This window comes from Chelonoidis abingdonii, chromosome 7 (assembly GCF_003597395.2).
Source record: "Chelonoidis abingdonii isolate Lonesome George chromosome 7, CheloAbing_2.0, whole genome shotgun sequence".
NCBI lineage: Eukaryota > Metazoa > Chordata > Testudines > Testudinidae > Chelonoidis > Chelonoidis abingdonii.
Window position 1 is genome coordinate 109,862,378 of NC_133775.1, and position 21,241 is coordinate 109,883,618.

Sequence of the window (21,241 nt, forward strand, 5' to 3'; positions counted from 1 at the left end):
AGCTCACGCTCCAACACGTCTGTTAGTCTATAAGGCGCCACAGGATTCTCTGCTGCTTTTACAGATCCAGACTAACACGGCTACCCCTCTGATACTTGACACCCTTCTTTCAGGTTTCATGGAAGGAGCAATTAAGCCCCTTGAGGCCATGAAATAGTAGGAGGCCACTGCCCAAGGCACTGGGCCACATGGCAAGATCTGATCAGTGCTAAGCCATGTGGGTTGAGGGGTTTCCCTACGACTGGTTGCAAATGCAGGGGTGAGGGGATGGATTGGTTGTAGCTCTGTGCATGTGTGAGACAGAAAAACAGAAGCCAGCGAGGGAAGCAGTATTGAGAATGGTCCTGAGTGGGAGCAGATGACAGAGCTCCTTAGGGTACACGGCTGAGTGGAGGGGCAGGCTTGGAAACTGAACAAGGAAACTGCCTGTTTCTGTTTGTTTCTACTGAGTGAATAAGGACTCTGTACATTAAAAATAAACAGGATTGCACCAAAGAAATAGCTGACTAATATAATCAATTTTTCCACCTAAACAGAAACAACCTGCCAAAGCCCCAAATATTGGTTAACCACTCGGATCAAGAGGGCAGCAGTACATTCTGAGACAGGAGAAATCCAGCATCTCTTGAAAGGTGAATGAGTCTGAGAAGAATCTGGATCAGTGCTTTTCAATCTGTGGTCTGTGAACCCCTGGGGGTTGGCAGACTATGTCTAAGGTTAGCAAAGGGGTCCTCACTCAATTTGAAAATTTTTAGGGGTCAGCAAAAGAAAAAAGGTTGAAAACCACTGCTCTAGATCAATATAATCAGAAGGACGAATAGGTGTAGATGCTCAAAAGAGAGAGAGAGAGAGAGTTTTGTAAACAGAGAACAAGGAGCAGTGACTCACCACAGCTCATTTAACTGAGCCTGGGAAGCCAGACAAAAGTTGGGTGTTGCCTGTCTCCTTTGAAATATAATGATTCCTGTTCAGAGGAGATGAGTTGCCCCTCAAATCTTTGCTGGGACATTGTATGATGACAGGGAAGCATGTCTAATATTTATAAAAACATACTCAAAGCCAAAGAGGAGATTTATCCCAGAATATAGCCCCATTGCCTGTGGGAAGATGCCTTTGGAATCATTTATAATGATATGGCAGGAGAAAATGGAATATTGCCATTAGGAGTGAGGTCAGGCAAACCTCCAGAGGCTTGTGGGGATGAGATTAGGGCTGGTAGGGAATTTTTAAATTAAATATATTTTTAATTGGAAAATGCCAATTTGTCAAAAACAAAATTTTTCAGGGGAAAGGGTCAGTGTAGATGAATTCTCTAACTTGAAAAAAATGTTGAAAAACTAACAGGTTTTGAAATTGCTTAAACACACCAGTTAGACACGTTCTAACTGAAACCAGTGGAGGCTCACGCTCAGCATATGTGAATTGCTAAACCCTATAGTCCAAAGTGAATGACCGTGGCCAGCGTCTTTGCCCTCAACTAAGTGTAAATGTTTGAGATTGATGCCTTTTCTGAGAATTGCCTCTAAATATAGAACAAATAAAGCAGAGAGCAAACTCTGTGCTGTCTGCCAGAGCTTCTCACAAAGGATCACTTCCTAAAAAAAAAAGTGATAATGTAACTGTAGTTCTTCAAAGACTAAAAACTTGCTCACTCCCTAAGAAAAGAACATGCAAGTCTATGTGTAGTGTCCTTTTGAAACCACCAGCCGTATAAAGTGAGACAGAGTCTTGAAAGGCAGCATGGTCTGGCTGCAAGAACACAGAGCTCCTGAGTTCAAATCAGGCTCTTCCACTCATGCACTGTGTGCCCTTGGATGAGTCACTTCTTTCTGTCTCAGTTTCCCCATTTGTGTAACAGGGACATCAGTAACCCACCGATCTAACTTGGATGCTTTGAGAGTGCTTCAGCTAGTGCTTGGAACATAGAAAAATGCCAATCAATATCATGTGTCATGGGGTCAAATTCATCCCATGTATATACTGCATTTACCCCAGGTATAATTTGACCCATGCCCAAATCTAATACCTGCAGAGCAATGGGAAGTGCGCAATATCTGTTCTGGTAGGTTGTCTGGTGCAGATTACAGTGGGAAAACTCAGAGAGGCACTCAACAAAATTCACCTTCTGTGATCTCTACAGCTGGGGACTGGAAAACACCAGCTGCTGGTGACCAGTTAGAAGAGATGGACTGGTACCAGCCAGATGATAGATATCACAATAGGACATGTTCCTCACTTTGTGTGAGGTGTCAGAGTCAACACACAATAGGGAACCTGCCATATTCCTGCAAGCAGGGTGGAGAGTGGATGTGTGTGTAGAACAGAGCTTCCCGTAATCATGAACCACCACCCCCACTTCCCTCAGCTTCTTTTAGTGCTGTAGATTTTCACCATCCATCTCACCCACTTGAGGTTAATTGAGCCCTGTGGTAAGCTGATGTGTCTCCAATGCTGCACTCACAACAGGAATCAGTCTGGCCCATAATGAGTGCAAACCCTGCTTAATTAAATGGGGGATGGTGTTAAGTGATGAGATCAACCACTTAGGGTAACTCATGCTTACAATTACCTCCTGTCACCCAGTGCAAACACAGACCCTGCAAGATTGCCTGTTAACACCCACTGGATGGCTGACATGGATCTGGCCAGAGGCAGGCTTCCCCAGCTGTGCAAACTGCATTGCAATCACTCTGCAAATCTGCCAAAAAGCTTCAGGGGCAGGGAGTCCATCCAAACATGGAGAACGTTCAGTCAAGTTGCTGAACATTGAGCTAGGACTGGAAAGTTAGTGCTTATTTGCTTTTATTTGTTTTTCTCACGTTCTCAAACTTGCTTACAGCAAAGTGAAAATTGAGCACATCAGTAGCACACAAGGGAAAGCTGTCTGAATGATCCCGTGCTAAGTAAGCCCTAGTTATACTGGGCAACCATTTGGAGACCCTAATGATGAGTGTCAACAAAAATCCTGGGCTAAAATGGGTTTTCCTGCTTTACCTCACTAACCATACTTCTAGGGAAAGTCCATCCCACAATTTCTTCCTTCTACTCTAACAAACGTGGCATGATGTTCATTTACATTTGTTGCTGCACTGAGATTCATTTTGGCTTTTAAAAATTGCACTAACAAGAGCCAAATACAGAATAATTATCAAATTCCAAAGTGTGCTAGAACAAGGTTCTCTGTGTGGTGCACCAGATATTCCAGCCTGAAAGAAACGCTCGTGGGAGAGGAGAGAATGCAGGGATATTTCTGGGAAGGGATCTCATTAGTTAACATCAGTGGTATGATAGAGCATACAGCATGTGAACTTAGGATCCCCATAAGTGCACCTTGGCTGGCTGGCTGTCTATCTGGAAGCATATAAAGGGTGAGGCTTATCTGAGAAGAGTTGGCAAATGTGGGAAGAACCCAGTACACTGTGTTGGAAAAATCTGGCAAGTTTAAACAATTTCTGGGACAAAATACCACCAATCTGCTTACATTTGGGTTTGCTGGCTTTGCTTGACATATCAGGATCACTGCAGTCACTGGCTGGATGCCTCCTAAGACTGCGTGAAATGGCAAAGTCTATACAAATCTCAGAGCAGATGGGACTTGCCATAAAACAAGCTGCCATTCGATGTGCTGAGTGTACTGCCAAAAAAAATCATCTTTGTTCTGAATTGTAACAGCGCTGCCCGAACAGAAGGAATATTGTCAGAGTGAGTGTTATGGACAAGCAGCCAGCAAGTCATGGACAGCAAGTCAGTCAGATTGCATCCCGCTAAATGTCCCAAAAGTTTGGATGCTTATCTGAATTAGGGGCTCAAACAGTGGTGTGATAGTGGAAAACGATTGCTGCCAGAGTCACTTTCTTCTATCACTGAAAGAGTCACGGTGAATAAAGAGATTAACCTGACAGCCACTCTCTCCTTCTGCTTTCTTGGCAAGCTTCTGCTCAGAACCAGCCCTAGCACCTGCCTGCCTTCCCACTACAGATTTAAAGGAACAGCAGCACACATATCCCTCCCTCCCACCAGCTTGTTTACCTCTTTGTAGTAAAGACGTTCCTAATCTTGCCCAAGGTACAGAGGCTGTCCGCTCCCCATCCCTGGCCTAATGAGTTGCATATACAACCCAAAGCTGTGTCAACCCCTTTTTGCAGCTGTAAATAGGTGCTGTCCCAGAGCAGCCCCTCATGGCATGGGACAGTCCTGCAGGCACCCTCCCTCAGTTTCCCACAGTTCCAAAAATAATCTACCTACACCCAGAGTCTTTAAGAACAATAATTCCCCTCTTTCAGAGACTAGCTTATTCTGATTAACTAGCCCCATCACCCCAAGAGCTCCCCTGTTAGATTCAGGGTTTCACAGCCCTCCATCTTGGGCTATACCCTAGCTGAGTTGTTCTTCCTGGGAAAGAAAAGGGGCTCAGCAGCTTCCTCCTTTAATAAGCGTAAAACCTCTTTCTGAGTTACCATCCCCCCCACTGTTAGCTCCTCAGCTGCTTGATTCTACCCAGCTGAGTGTAACAGCCCCAAGCACCTGTCTGCACTGCCGGGGGAGGGGAGCTTTGCCCTCTCTCCCTACAAGGCTTTTGGTCCCAGATTTTCAAAAGCATAAAGGCTCCTAACTCTCACCAAAATTTCCATGAGGCTCTTGCCCATAGGCTCATGGACTTTAAGGTCAGAAGGGACCATTATGATCATCTAGTCTGACCTCCTGCACAATGCAGGCCACAGAATCTCACCCCCCATTCCTGTATCAAACCTGTGTCTGAGCCACTGAAGTTCTCAAATCGTGGTTTAAAGACTTCAAAGTGCAGAGAATCTTTCAGCAAGTGACCCGTGCCCCACACTGCAGAGGAAGGTGAAAACCCCCCAGGGCTTCTGCCAATCTGCCCTGAAGGAAAATTCCTTCCCATCCCCAGATATGGTAATCAGCTAAACCCTGAGCACGTGGGCAATTAATGCCCAGATTTTGGCCCCACTGTGATCCACAACCCCCCACTCAGCTGTCACCTACTTTTGCAGGTGCCTAAACTCATTGGGCACCTCAATTTCCCTAGGCACCAACGTTTCTGTGCCTGGGCATATCCTGCTGCCTCAGACAGGTGCCTGTGCCCCTATCTCCTGCCTAGCCCCTGGTGTGATCCCCGAGCTGCGGGGAGGCCTGTCTCCCTTGTGGGGCATGGCTCAGCATGCCTAACTCCACACAAAACAGCTGGGGTGAAGGGGACCTCTCTCATAACCACTAGCCCAGGTGTGAGGGTCTCACCTGGGATGTGGGGGAACCATGCTGAATTGCCCCGTCTGTCAGATGAGTAGAGGGGTTTGAACAGGGGGTTCCCACCTTTGAGAAGAGGCCCTTAGTCTCTGGACTATAGGCTGGTCTTATGTGAGGGTGTCTCAGTCTCCCCTAAAAGCAGCAGAGAATCCTGTGGCACCTTATAGACTAACAGAGGTTTTGGAGCGTGAGCTTTCGTGGGTGAATACCCACTTCGTCAGACGCAGGTAGTGGAAATTTCCAGGGGCAGGTATATATATGCTAGCAAGCAAGCTAGAGATAACGAGGTTAGTTCAGTCAGGGAGGGTGAGGCCCTGTTCTAGCAGTAGAGGTGTGAAAACCAAGGGAGGAGAAACTGGTTCTGTAATTGGCAAGCCATTCACAGTCTTTGTTTAGTCCAGAGCTGATGGTGTCAAATTTGCAAATGAACTGAAGCTCAGCAGTTTCTCTTTGAAGTCTGGTCCTGAAGTTTTTTTGCTGCAGGATGGCCACCTTAAGGTCTGCTATAGTGTGGCCAGGGAGGTTGAAGTGCTCTCCTACAGGTTTTTGTATATTGCCATTCCTGATATCTGATTTGTGTCCATTTATCCTTTTCCGTAGTGACTGTCCAGTTTGGCCGATGTACATAGCAGAGGGGCATTGCTGGCATATGATGGCGTATATTACATTGGTGGACGTGCAGGTGAATGAACCAGTGATGGTGTGGCTGATCTGGTTAGGTCCTATGATGGTGTCGCTGGTGTAGATATGTGGGCAGAGTTGGCATCGAGGTTTGTTGCATGGATTGGTTCCTGAGCTGGAGTTACTATGGTGCGGTGTGCAGTTTCTGGTGAGAATACGTTTCAGGTTGGCAGGTTGTCTGTGGGCGAGGACTGGCCTGCCACCCAAGACCTGTGAAAGTCAGTCTCCCCTGTTTAAGTTGCTCCACTTTGTGTTAACTATGAATTGGACCAGAGTGAGAGAGACTGACTCTGTAGTTAGCACCTGCCCTGGCCTGAGAAGTGGGGAACCCTGGTTCAAATCCCTTTTGCTCATCAAGCAGTGGAGGCAATTGAGCCAGGGTCTCTCTCTCTCTCATTACCATTGTATCTGCTACCAATCTTTAGTGGTAAGACAAGACACCCATGGTACAGATGGGGAACCGAGCCACAAAGTGACTTGGCCAAGGTCACACAGGGAATATGTGGCAAAGTTGAAAATTATTAACACCTGTCCAGCCGGGTCCTAGCCGAGCTGTTCTCTGAGAGACGCTCATGTAGGTCTTAATCAACTGGTGCTACAGCCTTGGGTGTGGTTCCTGCTCTGCTTTTGATGGACTTGTCATTTTTTTCTCTGGAAAAGGAAATATGATGCTGTAGTAGAGTATTCGCCCATAAATTGCCCCCCCTGGTGCACATTGCTAGTATTACACTCTCTAGTCTCAGGCACTGTCTCACTTCAGCTCTTCTGTGTTTGTGACGGAAAAAGGAAACAGTCAAAAAATTCTGCTGAGTTTACTTTATTGGACAAGCAAATTGGAGACACTGTTGTCACCGGCAGCTCCTGGGGAGAGGGCGTGTGGAGACCGTGGCTGGGAGCAGGGATCTGCAGCAGTTGATGGAGAGTGAAAGCAGAAGGGCAGCTTTCAACACTTCCCAAGATGCTCCAAACGAATACTTCCCTGACTTTTCCTATAAAAGGAGCAAAACAGACTCAGGCGCTGCTGGAAATAAGAGACGTTTAAATCAGTGCCACAGACACAGGCTAGGACCTGGCACCTGGGAACAGCCCAGCTTGCTGTCTCAGACACTGGCCAATTCCTGATGTATCAGAGGAAGATTCAAGCCCCCTTTTAACTTCTTGCCTGAGGCATAGGGGTCTGGATGGGAGGGGCTCTGGCTTTTCCTTTAGGGTTTTAGACCTTGTTCCACAAAGACAGTCAGTCTGAACCCATTCAAACTTTGAATTAACATTTTTGCTGTGGGGCAGGTGGCTCCAACAGCCCTGGAAACCCTGTAGACCCCTCTCCTGATGTTCACAGAGGTGCCGTTCACCCCTTGCGGAGGTGTGGCAGAAGAGGCCGGGCACTAAGACAGTTCACAAAAGAAGGCTCAGAAGGGACTGAACTGGGGGCACAGGCTGTGTGCCAACTCCCTGCATGCCTGGATTTCATTCAGGGAGCAGAAACAGCTTCCAGTGAATTTTGATTCCTCCAGGTCTGCTCTGGGTGAAGCGCTTCACTGAGAGAACCTCTCACTGGGCCAGAATTATAGACTGGTCCATAGAAGCAGAAGCAAAATGGAGAGAGGACCTCCCTCATGGGAAGAAAATCAGGAAGTCAGAGCAGCTCTACTCTTTAGTGACTGTTGCTTCCACTTACTTGACAGCCTTGCAGAAGGAACATTTGTTGCCATATGTCATGCCATCAGTGCCACAGTGGGGGTTGGACTCCCTTGTGCAGTACACGCTGTTGTCCATGAACTCCTTGCAGTCAACCTGCAATAGTAATGATAAAACCCATAAAAACTCCTTCCCCCCCCCCCCCCCCGTTTTCTTCCGTGGCTCTGATAATCAATTGACTCACTTACTCTAATCTTTCTACTGAGAGAAGTTACAACAGCAGCAAGGGCGCTGTCCGCTCCCTGGAAAGAGAGATCCTTCCATGACCAACAGATGTGGCATCAGAAGGAGCATCTCTGCAGGGCTGTAACCACCTACTTATGAAGAAGAAATTCTGGTTTCCCAAACAGGTTGGCCCCGTCATGTTGGAAGCAAATCGATATCAACACTCTTAAAACCAATCAGCCTCCAGTGTGGCTAGCTCCCTGCAGATCAGAGCAAGACTGGCCCAGGTGAGTGCACCGACCTTTCCGAGGCATTCAGAAACTGGGTGAACAAGCTCAAGTCATGCAGCTTCCATTTATTAGGAAAGGTTAAGACCAGAATCAGTATAACATAACTGTCGGTACTTTCCCACCAGATGGACAAGCAAATTAGAGTTTGTGAATGTCTCCAACATGACATTGAGTCAATTGGATTCTAATCACATTGTACAGCTGGTCTGGCTTCGGTCATGTTCCAGTAATTGACTCTGTTCTTGGGCCATAAATAGCCGTTGTAGTACCTCTCTGCAGTGTCGCTTTCCTGGGAGAAGACTGGGCAGTGGGGCTAGAGTGAAAAGGAGCAGCGTGACTGCTCTGGAGTACATTCTGCCGACACTGTGGTGTGCTGAGCCTGCTCAGGTCTCATCACATGGACAGTCCATCTTGTGGGTCTGCCTGTGTCCCACAGCCCAGCTATATAACTGCATCCCATATACAAAGCTACATTGCCATGAGCGCTGGGGGATCCTGGAAGCACCCATCAGTTCACCCTTTTTTTTAGGCTTTTCCAAGGCCTGAGCTTTTCCTTACAAAGCCATGTCTCCAGAACTGGGAGAAAGTGCAAAGTCAGAAGCAGAAACAGTTGCACTAACCTGACTCCAGTCTTTACTGCCCACATCTGAAACAAAAACACGGAGACACAAGATTTTACAAAGCCATCAGCTATCTGAGAGAAGCTGAGTGAAAGCCGAGTTAATTTACAAAAATCTTGAAATTACAGTATCTTCCTTAATATGATCTCCTGCAGTACAGACTGCGTGTGGGGGGAGGGGAGAGTTAGTCAGTCAATGATTGGAATTGTTGTACAGTATTTTGTTAATTGACCAAAAATATTAAGTGACTTATTATAACCACTCAGCTGTTGCATTGTGTCATGGGTACATTCAGCAAACTCCTTAGGGTGCTACCTAACCCCTGCAGCAAGACAGTGATTGCAGCAGCGCTCAGCAGGCAAAGGGTTAAAAGGGAAATTAAAAAATATATTTTAAGCTCTGTGAGCATTTTAGGTTGCAGCAGGTTTGAATAACTGAAGATGGCTGGTGTTATCTGTGGCTTCTGAGTGCATGGAGTGGAGACAAGGTTCCTTATAGGGGGATGGAAAATTAGCCAGTCCAAGTGGTCAGCTTTAGAATCCTGGTCAGTCCTGTAGCCAGCAGTTCATCCCATGACTGCTTCATCCAGGTCAGGACACAGGGAGACCCGGTGCAGGGATACTGAGCAGGACTAGCAGTGCTTAGATTCTTCCTGAGCTAGCCAGGAGGAACCATAGCAGCTGTCTGTTTCCATCAGCCTCCACAAACAATCAATCTCCTTTCTGTTTCCTCAGCCCCAGACAGCCTGCAGTCAAACTCTCGACCTGAATCCTTATTTTCAGCTGGGGGACATTGCAATGGGTTTAAGGAGGAACCTCCCAGCTGGTGGGTAGGTTAATGTAGGATCCTGGGGGCCTAGGTTATGCACTTGGTGCTTGAACCTGCATAAAAGAAGGGCTCGGACTCAGGGCGGCTCCAGCTTCGCCTCCCACGAGACAGGGCCGCCATCGCCTCTCACTGCTGCTTCCCCGCTGTTGCCAGGTTAGTGATTTTGTTGTTAGCTCCGGTGACTTTTGGGCCTGCTTGAGCGTCTTCCAATGAAGACTGTCGCTTGTAATGAAATCGGGCGACTTTGGCTAGATCCTGTGACAGAATCGCTACATCAGCAACACTGGGGAAGGCAGGGCTGAGGAGGTGAGAGCTGGGGGGGGGGGCGGGGAGGGGTGCCTGGGGGAGCAGGGACGATGCCAAGAGGGGTTGGGGTAGGCGAGGAGGGTGCAGGAGAGAGCAAGGGGGTGTTGGGTAGGGAGAGGGTAGAGGGCATTTTGGTTGTCGGGGGAGCAGGTGGGTCTGTGATTGGTGGGGAGAGGGACTCGTGGTCAGCTAGAGGAGGGGGACTGGAGGGTGCCTGGAGAGAGGGCAGGTGGGCTCTGTGGGGGGCATCTGGAGGGTCCCCATTCCCTTACAGGGAGCTGAGTGGCTCTGGTGGGGAGGCAGCCCCAGGCTGCTCCCGGCTGCCGACCCCAGAGAACTCAGCTGCGGGATGCTTCTTTGGGGCGGACAATGCAGTGTAGGCCTTACCCCGCCCCTCTCGGGGTTTCTGTACCTGGAGGAGCAGGTCCCTGTGGAAGTGGCTCAGCCTGGCTGGCTGGTGCCCCGTGTGAGCAGGAGATACAGCGGCTCTCTGCTCCGGAAGGAGAGATGGCACTGAGCCCGGGTCTGGACTCTCAGGGTTTCTCCTGTCCCCAGGAAGACCCCCCACCCCTAGATCCACTCTCCACTACAGAAGGAGAGACAGCAGCTTGGCAATCAGAAGTACCAGAACACTATTGTGCTGGCATGACACGGGCACTGCCCTAACACCCCTCCTCCCCGGGCTGCCAAGGACTCATCATCTCATGATACCCATGCCTGGCACAGGCAGCTTGGCTGGAGCCTCAGACATCCAGCCAGTCACTCCTGGCTTCCAGGAGCCACTGGTGCCCCTGTTCTGCAGGTACCAGTCAGGCAGCCACACTACCTCCCCTCTCCACCCAACTGCCCCCTAAATATCCATCCCTGCTTCTCCGCCACCCACTCAGCACTCCCTAGATATCCTAGCTCACTCCCCTCCGAAACCTCAGTTACCCATCCACACAATCCAACCTGTGCTAGCAATTTTTATGCCTATCTATGTTTTATCACTGCTGCTTCGGGCAGGCTGTGTGGTACTGGGGCCTGTGCTTTAAGGGCTGAGCTTCCCAGAGACAGAGACTGGGCAGGGCATGGTGACAGCCTTGTTGTCATGCTGGGCCAGCTGGACACAGAATAAAGCAGAGCTCTGGAGAGCAGCGTAAGTCCCAGCTGATCACCGAATACCACAGGCTGTGTTGATCATAAGCTGCAGTTTATGCCTTTGTGCAAATCTTCTGGAAATTAGCTCAAGAAATACTTAGCATAAAATGTCACAGGTGGAGTGTGACGAGACTCATCAGCTGTGCCCTCAGATGCCTGTTTGGCTTGTATAAGAGCACAGGGCCTTCTGATGTCCTCTTCCTCTGGAGCAGGCAGCTCCAGAGCTCTGGTAGATCTCTGCCCTAATTAAGTTTCACTTTGAGCTGGGTGAATAAGCCATGATCAGTCCCTTATTCCTTGCCTTTCCCCTCTCTTTGTCCATGCACAGCCTATATTAGCAGAAATCCATGTTGCATTATTTGCTCAGTTTCAATTTTATGTCACCCCTGATATCCAGTAATCAAGGCTCCCTAGGGCTAGAAATGTTAGTCAGGGCTATGTACAAGCAGCAGGAAGAGTTACTCACCAGAGAAGAAGAAGAAAAGAGACAGGCCCAGTAGCACAAAGAAACCTGTTGTCTTCATGGCTATTTAATGCAAAGCCAACAGGCTGCTCAGTAAATGCTCTCTCAGCAATAAACCCACAGAGAGTGCTCATGTACCTGCCTCTCCATCTCTTTATATACACACGGGTATGTTCACATTCCTCACCTGCATTATGAAAACTTTCTCTCTCTCATTTCTCAAGGTTTCTCAAGTAATCATTGGCCCTAGGAACCAGCTGCCATTTATGAGGCTCCATCCCAGGCGTTAGGAATGTTGCCCTATCCACATCAAACCCAGAGAACAGGGTTAAGTATGCAAGTCACACGCTACGGCTTGCAAATGGCTCCACCAATGGTAATCTCCATTTCTCCAATAATCACAGGATTCTCACAAGGGAGAACTTTCAAAGCAGTGAGTCAGGAGCGAGGCTGGTAATTGTCCCGCTACAAGGGCCCTTCCTGAGTCCCCGCAGTGGAGTTTTGCAGCTCAGCACGCTGGCTCTTCAGGGACATATAGGAAGTGACTCGCACCAGGAGAATGGAGTGGGTGTGAAACTAGTTATTTGGTGCACCCTTTCTATTTTGGAAGTCAAGACTACATTTGTTCAGCTGGGGTCAAGAGAGGCAGCATAAAGTGACATGATGCTCCTCCTTCAGCTATTTAAACTAGGGCTATACGTTGTTTTTCAGTTCTCCTAAAACATGAGAGCACATCCTGGCCCCAGTCCTACCTTCGGTGTCAGCATGAAGAAACCTGCTGGAGAATCAGATGAGCTGGGCACTTTGCCCAGCTCTTTCCACTTACTCTCTGTGCAACCTGGGACCTAACACAGACATTCAGTTTGCCCATCTGTACAAAGGGGAATAACAAGTCCTTTGAGACAAGAAATGTTACGTATCGATTTCATTTGCCCATCTCAGACAGACAGTTTTATTGAAGACAATGGGGCTTCTTGCGTAAGGACATAGCAGAGTGAGATCTAGTCTCTTCTGGTTCCTGGCACCTGTATTGTCACCTGGTGCCTTTGGATGCAAGCGGTTAGAAGAATCACATTAGCAAGGAAGAGCTATTGTCAGGTCACTTCAATCAAGAATGGGAAGTGGTTCATGCAGTGCCGCCATTGCTAACAGCTCTGAAAGCCCTCCAAGAATTACAATGATGGGGAAAAGATTTCACAGTGTATAAACCTGCCACTGAAATCAGAGGTGGGCTGGATCCAAACCTCAGATCCCAGCACTCCTAAATTAAGGGCAGAGTATTTACCATAAAGTAAGTCACAGTTAAATATGTCATGTGTGAACTGCTAAGCCACCTTTGAACTACCAGGCAATGGTGTTGTGCACTGACAGATAATATCGGCGCTAAGTCGTTAGTATAACTATCTGTGTGAGGACAAAAGGTTTTTTTTATTTCCTTAGCACCAGCCAGGTCTTCTTACAGTAAAGCAAAGAGCTGCTCAAACATAGGTCAGTCCATGATCCCGCCCAATGGGATTTGGGGGTAAAGGCTGAAGTGAAGAGTGCCTCATAACACAAACATTCCCTGAAAAAATCCAAGACAGGTTTGAAATGCATCTGGTTTCGGTGCAGATAAAAAAAACTGGGTTTGGTTAAGTCTTTTGAAACATAATTATTGCTCCTCTGCCAGTGCAGATGCCTCTTAAACATTTGCAGAGACGCTGGACAGTGGCAGAGGAAACTTTGCCAAAGCCTATAAAAATGTCATCAAAGTGGAGCTGGCTAGGACTGGTAAATTACCCTGGTGTCAATCACATGTGATGTTTGTTGAGTGTGTTGTGATAATGTCTATGAAACAAGACATTAATGAGGACAGTAGAAGGTAAACAAAGGGAATATTTGCATTAAGACACTCGCATACTTGAGGAAAACTACAGCAGCCATGTGTTCTGTCCTTCTAGGTCACCCATCACCATGGCATCTGAGCAGCTCAGTTCCTTACAACACGCCCGGATCAGCGTTTATCCTATGATGGAGCATGCATGGATTGAGCAAAACATTAAGAAATGTGCCCTAGGGAACAATCCTGCATGGGCTGAGTGGAGGACTAGACTAAGGACCAACCAAGTCTTGCCAGCTGAATGAAGGTTTTTTTCACCTTTCCCAGCAGCATCTGGAACTGGCCAGTGGCTGCTTTGCTCTGGTGTAAAAATTCCTAGCTCCTTAATTTATTTGGGAGCGTCTGACCTGAGAGGGAAGGTTTGAAGATTGAGGGCCAGACTCTCAGCAGGGGAAATGGGTGTAGCCCCACTGAAGTATGTCTGGCCCTGAGTTCTTACCGCGCTGTGGGCAAGTCCCTACAGAGTCAGCCAGTCACATGGACAATGGTAGCACAGGTCTCCGAACTGCCTTGTGGCGGCACAGCCATGTAACCTGCACAGACTAGCTGGGGGCCTGTGCAACACCGCTCTGCTGACTCACGCACTGCTCTTCCCTGAGCCTCTTGCAGGCCGCATGGGGCCATGGGCAAACATTGAACTGGATGCCTGCCTCCCTCAGAACTTGTGACACAGCAGAGTCAGTGGGGGCACCCTTAGAGTGGCAGGTTTGTGATTCAGATTCACAGATTCAACATGATTCACAGTTGGAGAGAGTTCCCTGCCATGCTCATGTCTCCGCTCTTCCCCAAGGAAGCTACACCCCTGTTAGCCGATCAGGAGCCATGGTAACCCACAACCCACCTCTCCCCTGTGGACTTGGTGATGGTGCTGCCAAGCACATGAGGCAGAGCACGGTATAGTGCTTTCCCAAGCAGCCTGCGGGATGCTGGCAGCAGAGCCCTGAGCAGACACCGATTCCTCATTTTCCCCACTGGCAATGGCTCCTTCTGTCCATTCTGACATGACATCTCTATCTGTTCCCATCGCCCGGGGTGAAGGAAGAGTATGACTGTTCCCAAAACCACATTTTATATTGCATTGAATTATTGATAAACTGGAAATATGGAGAATGCCGAGTTACTAGGTCTTCTACTGAAAATTGCGTCATTTTAATTCTGGAAGGAGGGAGACAGCAGCCTAGCCCATGGAGGAAGGAGGTTGGACTGTTGCTATGCCAAGAAATGGAGTAAGCAAGGCCAGGAGGGGGAATCGAAGTCCCAGATTGGACTCTCCAGTGCATGCATCAGCTGCACAGCAAGAGAGTGGAAGGTGGAGAAAGGAAAGAGAGGTGAGAAGGCATCAGACCAGGCAGGATGCTGTTGTGATGGGTAGAATCACATAAACCCCCTTGGGAACTGCCAAATGCTGTGCCAACATTAATTCTGCCCCTGCTTTCCCAGCCAGCTTGGGACCCAAGCACCCTGTCTTGCTGAGCCAGACACTCCCTTCTGCTCCAACACACACCCAGGGTCTGAACCATGTGCCCCAAAGCTGCAGACTTAACTGAAAGTAGTTTACAGAAGCGTTCCTGTCTTTAGCACTCAGATGTCCAAATCCCAATGGGGTCTAAACCCAAATAAATCTGTTTTACCCTGTATAAAGCTTATACAGGGTAAACTCATCAATTGTTTGCCTTCTATAACACTGATAGAGAGATATGCACAGCTGTTTGCCCTCCCTTCCCTCGGTATGAATACATACTCTGTGTTAATGAATAAGTAAAAAGTGATTTTATTAAATACAGAAAGTAGGATTTAAGTGGTTCCAAGTAGTAACAGACAGAATAAAGTGAGTTACCAAGCAAAATAACATAAAACATGCAAATTTAAGCCTAATACAGTAATAAAACTGAGTACAGATAAAATCTCATCCTGAAAGATGTTTCAATAAGTCTCTTTCACAGACTGGACGCCTTCCTAGTCTGGGCACAATCCTTTCCCCTAGTACAGCCCTTGTTGCAGCTCAGGTGGTAGCTAGGGGATTCCTCATGATGGCTGCCCCCTTTGTTCTGTTCCACCTACTTGTATATCTTTTGCATAAGGCGGGAATTCTTTGTCCCTCTCTGGGTTCCCACTCTCCTTCTCAGTGGAAAGACACCAGATTAAAGATGGATTCCAGTTCAGGTGACATGATCACATGTCACTGTAAGACTTCATTACCCACTTGCCAGCACACATGTATACAGGAAAACTTGCAAGTACTGTAAAACAGAGCCATCTGCAGTCAACTGTCCTGGTTGGTGGGAATCATTAAGATTCCAAACCACCATTAATGGCCCACCCTTTGCATAATTACAATAGGCCCTCAAAGTTACATTTCATATTTCTAGTTTCAGATACAAGAGTGATACATTTATACAAATAGGATGACCACATTCAGTAGATTATAAGCTTTGTAATGATACCTTACAAGAGATCTTTTGCATGAAGCATATTCCAGTTACATTAGCATATTTTCATAAAATCATATAGAATGTCACATTTGTCACCTCATGGGGGATGGAGGAGGGGGTTCTTTTGTCTGCATGCTCTTTAGCCGACTCGGGCGCACTGAGATGGCAGGTTGATACGTTTCACTCTCACTCATGCAGGTCAAAATTCACGCCACTGCCTCTCTCACACATGCTCACCGACAGATGTTTTCATTGTTTTCACGCTCCCAGTCGGGCAAAATGGTACAAGGCACACATGACTCACAGCCTCATCCTGGAGTGCCATTCTAAGATACAGGCATCGGTTAAGCAAAGAGTCCGAGGTCTACGAGCTACAGTTAACGCCCACAAGCCAGGGGAGGGGAGGAGAAACTACAGTTTTTGTAACAGTTTATATCACAGGTGCCAACTTTACAATGTGCCAGGGGGTGCTTGATCTCCGGCTCTGCCTCAGGCCCCGGCCCCACTCCACCCCCTCTTCCAAGGCCCCATCCCCACCTCCCTCTTCCCGCCCAGTTCCACCCCCTCCCCCGAGCATGCTGCATCCTTACTTCTCCCCATTCCCCCCAAGAGCCTCCTGCACAACGTGAAACAGCTGATTGCAACAGGTGGAAGGCACTGGGAAGGGGTAGCATCCACCATTCCCCCCCCCCCGAGTCTGTGCCTATGATTTATATCAGTGGTTCTCAAACGTGACCCCTTTTCAACAGCGAGCCTCTGAGTGTGACTCCCCCCCCCCCAAAAACACTTTTAATATATTGAACACTGGAACAAATGCTGGAGGCAAAGTGGGGTTTGGGGGTGTAGGGTGACAGCTCGCGACCCCCAGTTTGAGAACCCCTGGTTTACATCAAAGCAGAAAGCAAGTTGCTGTATGAACTCTAGTAAGAGGCCACCTGGCGTTACACTTTCTGTTCTCATGGAGATGGACTCAGATTCCAAGGCCCGAAGAGACCAGCGTCTCACCTACTCTGATCTCCTGCACATCTCAGGCCACATAACCTCACCCACCCACTCCTGTATAGCCCCTAACCTCCGACTGAGTTACTGGCATCCTCCCCTGCATCCCATTCCCCTGTGTTAGTATTACTAATCATGTTTATTACAGTCATACGGTACCTAAGGGCCAGGACCCTGGAGGCCATAACGCCTTGCCCAAAGAACAAACTGAGGCAAAGAATGCTGCTGTGTTTACTTTATTGATCCAGCCAACAGAAGCCCTGTGAGCTGCCAGAGCCTGGGGTGAAAGGAGAACGTATTTCATTGCAGGGCTCTGCTAGCAGAAAGTGCAAGCAAAAGGGCCACTCTCAGCTCGGCACCACTGGGGATTCGGCATTCTCCATACCGCTTGAGGTGACGTTTTCTGTTACTTATTCTGGAGAGATGAGAGAGAGATTGATTAGCAAGGAGTAGCCCTGGAGGAATAGCCTCCCCATTACTCTGCTAACCAGCTAAAATACAGAGCACTTCTCTGATGCTTGGTCCCTTTTCCTTGTTGCTTGTGACAGTCATTTCATGCCAGCCAGTGTGAGGGGTTTGGAAAGGGACTGATAACTTTTCAATGCTTCTGCAACAAACCCAGTTTAAACCTCAACAGGTGAGGGGCGCAGGAGGACCATGGGTCAGTAACTGGGGACCTGGACTGAATTCTAATGGAAGCGGAAGAGAAATGAGACTCATCTGGGCTAAGCAGCTGCAGTGTTTGTCTTGGCTAGGGAGTTATGTAGAATGCAAGTGGACCTGAAGAGAGAGAACCAGGTTTCAAGAGGGTGCTAGATTTGTGAGGCGCGATGCGGGTGCTCTGGGATGCAAGCAGAGTTGGGGGAATGCAGGACAATCATCAGCATGCTGTCATGCCCAAACAAACAAAAGGAAGTATTTCTTCACACAACACGCAGTCAACCTGTGGAACTCCTTGCTAGAGGATATTGTGAAGGTTAAGACAATAACGGGGTTCAGAAAGGAACTAGATAAGTTCATGGAGGATAGGTCATAGAATCATAGAATACCAGGGCTGGAAGGGACCTCAGGAGGTCATCTAGCTCAACCCCCTGCTCAAAGCAGAACCAATCCCCAACTAAATCATCCCAGCCAGGGCTTTGTCAAGCAAACATGGGGAAGGTGGAGAAGAGAAACAAACTGACACATTACATAAATAGCTACTTTCCCCAGCTGCCCCTAAGCCTGACCATCGTCCCTGGGCCAGTTCATGGTTGGGGTTGGTATGCAGCAGAAGAAGGTCTTGAGAAAGGAGGAAGAGACCTTGCAAATCAGACTGGGGAGGACCAAGGAATTATTGCTCATTGCTAATCAATGCCTCTGATAATAATTGACTCGCCAGCTTTCTTTGTGCAGGAGGGGGTGAGACAACATCTGCGGCAAAGCCCATTTTCCCAGTTGGAGGAGCAGCCGATACCAGCCAATCCCAGTGTTTGTGGGTTTGGAGTTTTTCTGCACATGGAGGGGTGTGTTAGAGTCCCAGGGATTACCCCATGACATTCTACAGCTCTGGGCTACTCTTAAAGCGTGTCTCCTATCATATTCCCAGCCTTGTAGCCCAAGTGTGATGAAAGCAATATCAACACATCACAGCTATTTTCCGTCAGGTGGCCAGGCTGATGCACTGAATTTAATTTATGTCATCTATAAACAGTTAATAAGACTGATGTCTGGCCTTTACCTGGGGACATTCTTCATCATTGTTCTGGTCAATGTCTGCTCCATTCCTTCAAAAAGAAAGCAAGGTTAGAGTGGATGAACACTGGGCAGCCTGTCAGGAATTCAATCACCTCGGCACACTCTAGGAACCAACATGATTATCTAAATGTCCACACATCACTTTAATGGCCCAGAAGCTCTTGTGGCACTTACGCGACAGCAGAGCAAAAAGCACACTTGTTGCCATAGGTAACACCGTCAGTGCCACAGATCGGGCTGTACTCCAGGGTGCAGGCAGCTTCCTGACCTGTGGGTGTTTTCACGTAGCCAGTGCAGTCAACCTGCAACAGTCACAAGGCAACATTTTCAACCCATACAAGGGGTTCTCAAACTCAGGGGGTTGCGAGGTTATTACCTGGGGGGTCACGAGCTGTCGCCCTCCACCCCAAACCCCGCTTTGCCTCCAGCATTTATAATAGTGTTATAAATTAAAAACACTTTTTTATATATTTGGGGGGGTCACACTCTGTCTTGCTATGTGAAAGGGGTCACAAGTACAAACGTTTGAGAACCACTGACCTATATCCTCCCTCTCCTTCTAGGGATCTGATTGTAACTGACTTGCTATCTCTCTCCGCTGTCTGCCGGCAGGAGGTACAAGAAAAGGAGAACAAGGCCAACTGGAGGAAGCAGAAGAGACTGCATGAAAGGCAAAGCTGAGGTCAGTAGTGTTAATATCACATGCAAGATACAATCCCCAGTAATAAGGTGTACAGTTCTGGAGTGAACAGGACGTACTATTCAAGGAAAAATTATTGAAACTTCACGCTGGGATTTTTTGTTCAGAATGACATTTTGTTTCAAAGTTTATATTCTATTATGTATTAGAATAAAATGGAAACTCAAACCTCAAAATTGAAACAAAATGTTTTAATTGACCTGAAACAATGTTGTGGGGGTTCTTGGAAAATTTTATTTTATGGGAAATTTCTAAATTCTTTGTTTTCCTTCCAGTTTGGAACAAAAACAAATTTCAAAACTGCAGAATTTTCTGCAAAATGGAAATTCTTGTTGCTCCCAGCTCTGTTGCTAGTGCATTTGTAACACCGACAGACCCCAGTCATCAAACCTAACATAAGAACATAAGAACGGCCCTACTGGGTCAGACCAAAGGTTCATCTAGCCCAGTATCCTGTCTTCTGACAGTGGCCAATGTCAGGTGCCCCAGAGGGAATGAACAGAACAGGGAATCATCAAGTGATCCATCCCCTGCCGCCCATTCCCAGCTTCTGGCAAACAGAGGCTAGGGACACCATCTCTGCCCATCCTGGCTAATAGCCATTGCTGGACCTATCCTCCAGGAATGTATCTAGTTCTTTTTTGAACCTTGTTATGGTCTTGGCCTTCACAACATCCTCTGGCAAGGAGTTCCACAGGTTGACTGTGTATTGTGTGAAGAAATACTTCCTTTCGTTTGTTTTAAACCTGCTGCCTATTAATTTAACCTGGCACCTTTGGAGCTAAATGCATGAGCCTCTACTGCATGAAATAAAAGCCACATGGCCCTTAACTAAGGCTGTAGCAGACTATTAACCTCTAAGGGGTCTTGTTGCCACTAGAGGGGACAGTACAGCACACCCAGGAGGTGTGTGGGTTACACATTCATACTGACTCTATCATGAGGACAAGCCATTGCTAATGTATCAGGAAGTAGGTTATAACAATGAACAGAGCAGATATTTGTCTATACCTGAACACATCTTCCATCATGCTTTTTGACAATGTTGTTGCCACGTCTTGAGAGAGAAAGAGAGAAGAGTGTGTGTGAGAGAGGTTAGTTTGTGAGCACTTTGCAGAAATCTGGCTCATTACACTCACTCTTCAGTTCTACGACGCTGACACAATTAACCAAACTCCTTTAAATAAGATAGCTCCCAACTGATCTCTGGTTGGAACCCCCGATCAGTGAATAACAGACTCACAAAAATGAGTCACAGAATCACATCAAGCCATCTCGTCCATCCCCACCCCAGTGGTGCTTATAGAATCATAGAATATCAGGATTGGAAGGGACCTCAGGTGGTCATCTAGTCCAACCCCCTGCTCAGACCAGGACCAACCCCAACTAAATCATCCCAGCCAGGGCTTTGTCAAATCGGGCCTTAAAAACCTCTAGGGATGGAGATTCCACCACCTTCCTAGGGAACCCATTCCAGTGCTTCACTACCGTCCTAGTGAAATAGTGTTTCCTAATATCCTATGGGCTTTTCTGTGCAGCTTTCCTGCTTTGGTTTATCAGAAGAAGTTACTTAAGAACTTACAAGATTTCTCCGCAGAAGAAACACTCGTTGGAGTATGTGACGCCGTCACTGCCACAGACTGGGTCAACCATCATGGGACAAGAAACTAGGCTTTTGGGAAGTACTTTGTAGAGACTGCAAAGCAGCTGCAAAAGCAACAATGTCATTTGGATGTGTCTTTTACTACAACATTACACCTGATAGCTGTGCTTTTCTGTGTATCCACTTTGCATTGTGGTCCTCCCCCATCTCTTTGCATGGGCCTCCCCCTTGTAGTTCCTTTAACAGAGATTTATAGGACATACAAGAATGTTTCCCCCTATCCTGAATGGGATGGGAAGGGAAGGGGTGATAATTGTCCTAGGTTCCTCTAGATCTCCTGCTATGGAGGGGAAGGAGAGGGCAGTGGATACCATGGGAGTGGCAGGGGGAAGGGGATTCTCACAGCCCTTTCCATGCTGTCTTCATTGTGACCCA

At 47.7% G+C, this 21,241-nt stretch overlaps 1 protein-coding gene across 1 annotated transcript in view; it reads right to left on the reverse strand.

The window, feature by feature from the left end:
• Window positions 1-6,843: 6,843 nt before the first annotated feature.
• Window positions 6,844-21,241, reverse strand: part of LOC116836679 (ovoinhibitor-like) — a 43,193-nt gene continuing 28,795 nt past the window's right edge. The window contains exons 11-16 of the mRNA XM_075068312.1: window positions 20,786-20,910; window positions 20,215-20,260; window positions 18,678-18,805; window positions 18,487-18,532; window positions 7,625-7,740; window positions 6,844-6,935 (exon numbers count right to left, since the gene is read on the reverse strand). Coding sequence (XP_074924413.1) covers window positions 6,890-6,935; window positions 7,625-7,740; window positions 18,487-18,532; window positions 18,678-18,805; window positions 20,215-20,260; window positions 20,786-20,910 — 507 coding nt within the window. The 3' untranslated portion in view covers window positions 6,844-6,889. The remainder of the gene's footprint in view (window positions 6,936-7,624; window positions 7,741-18,486; window positions 18,533-18,677; window positions 18,806-20,214; window positions 20,261-20,785; window positions 20,911-21,241) is intronic.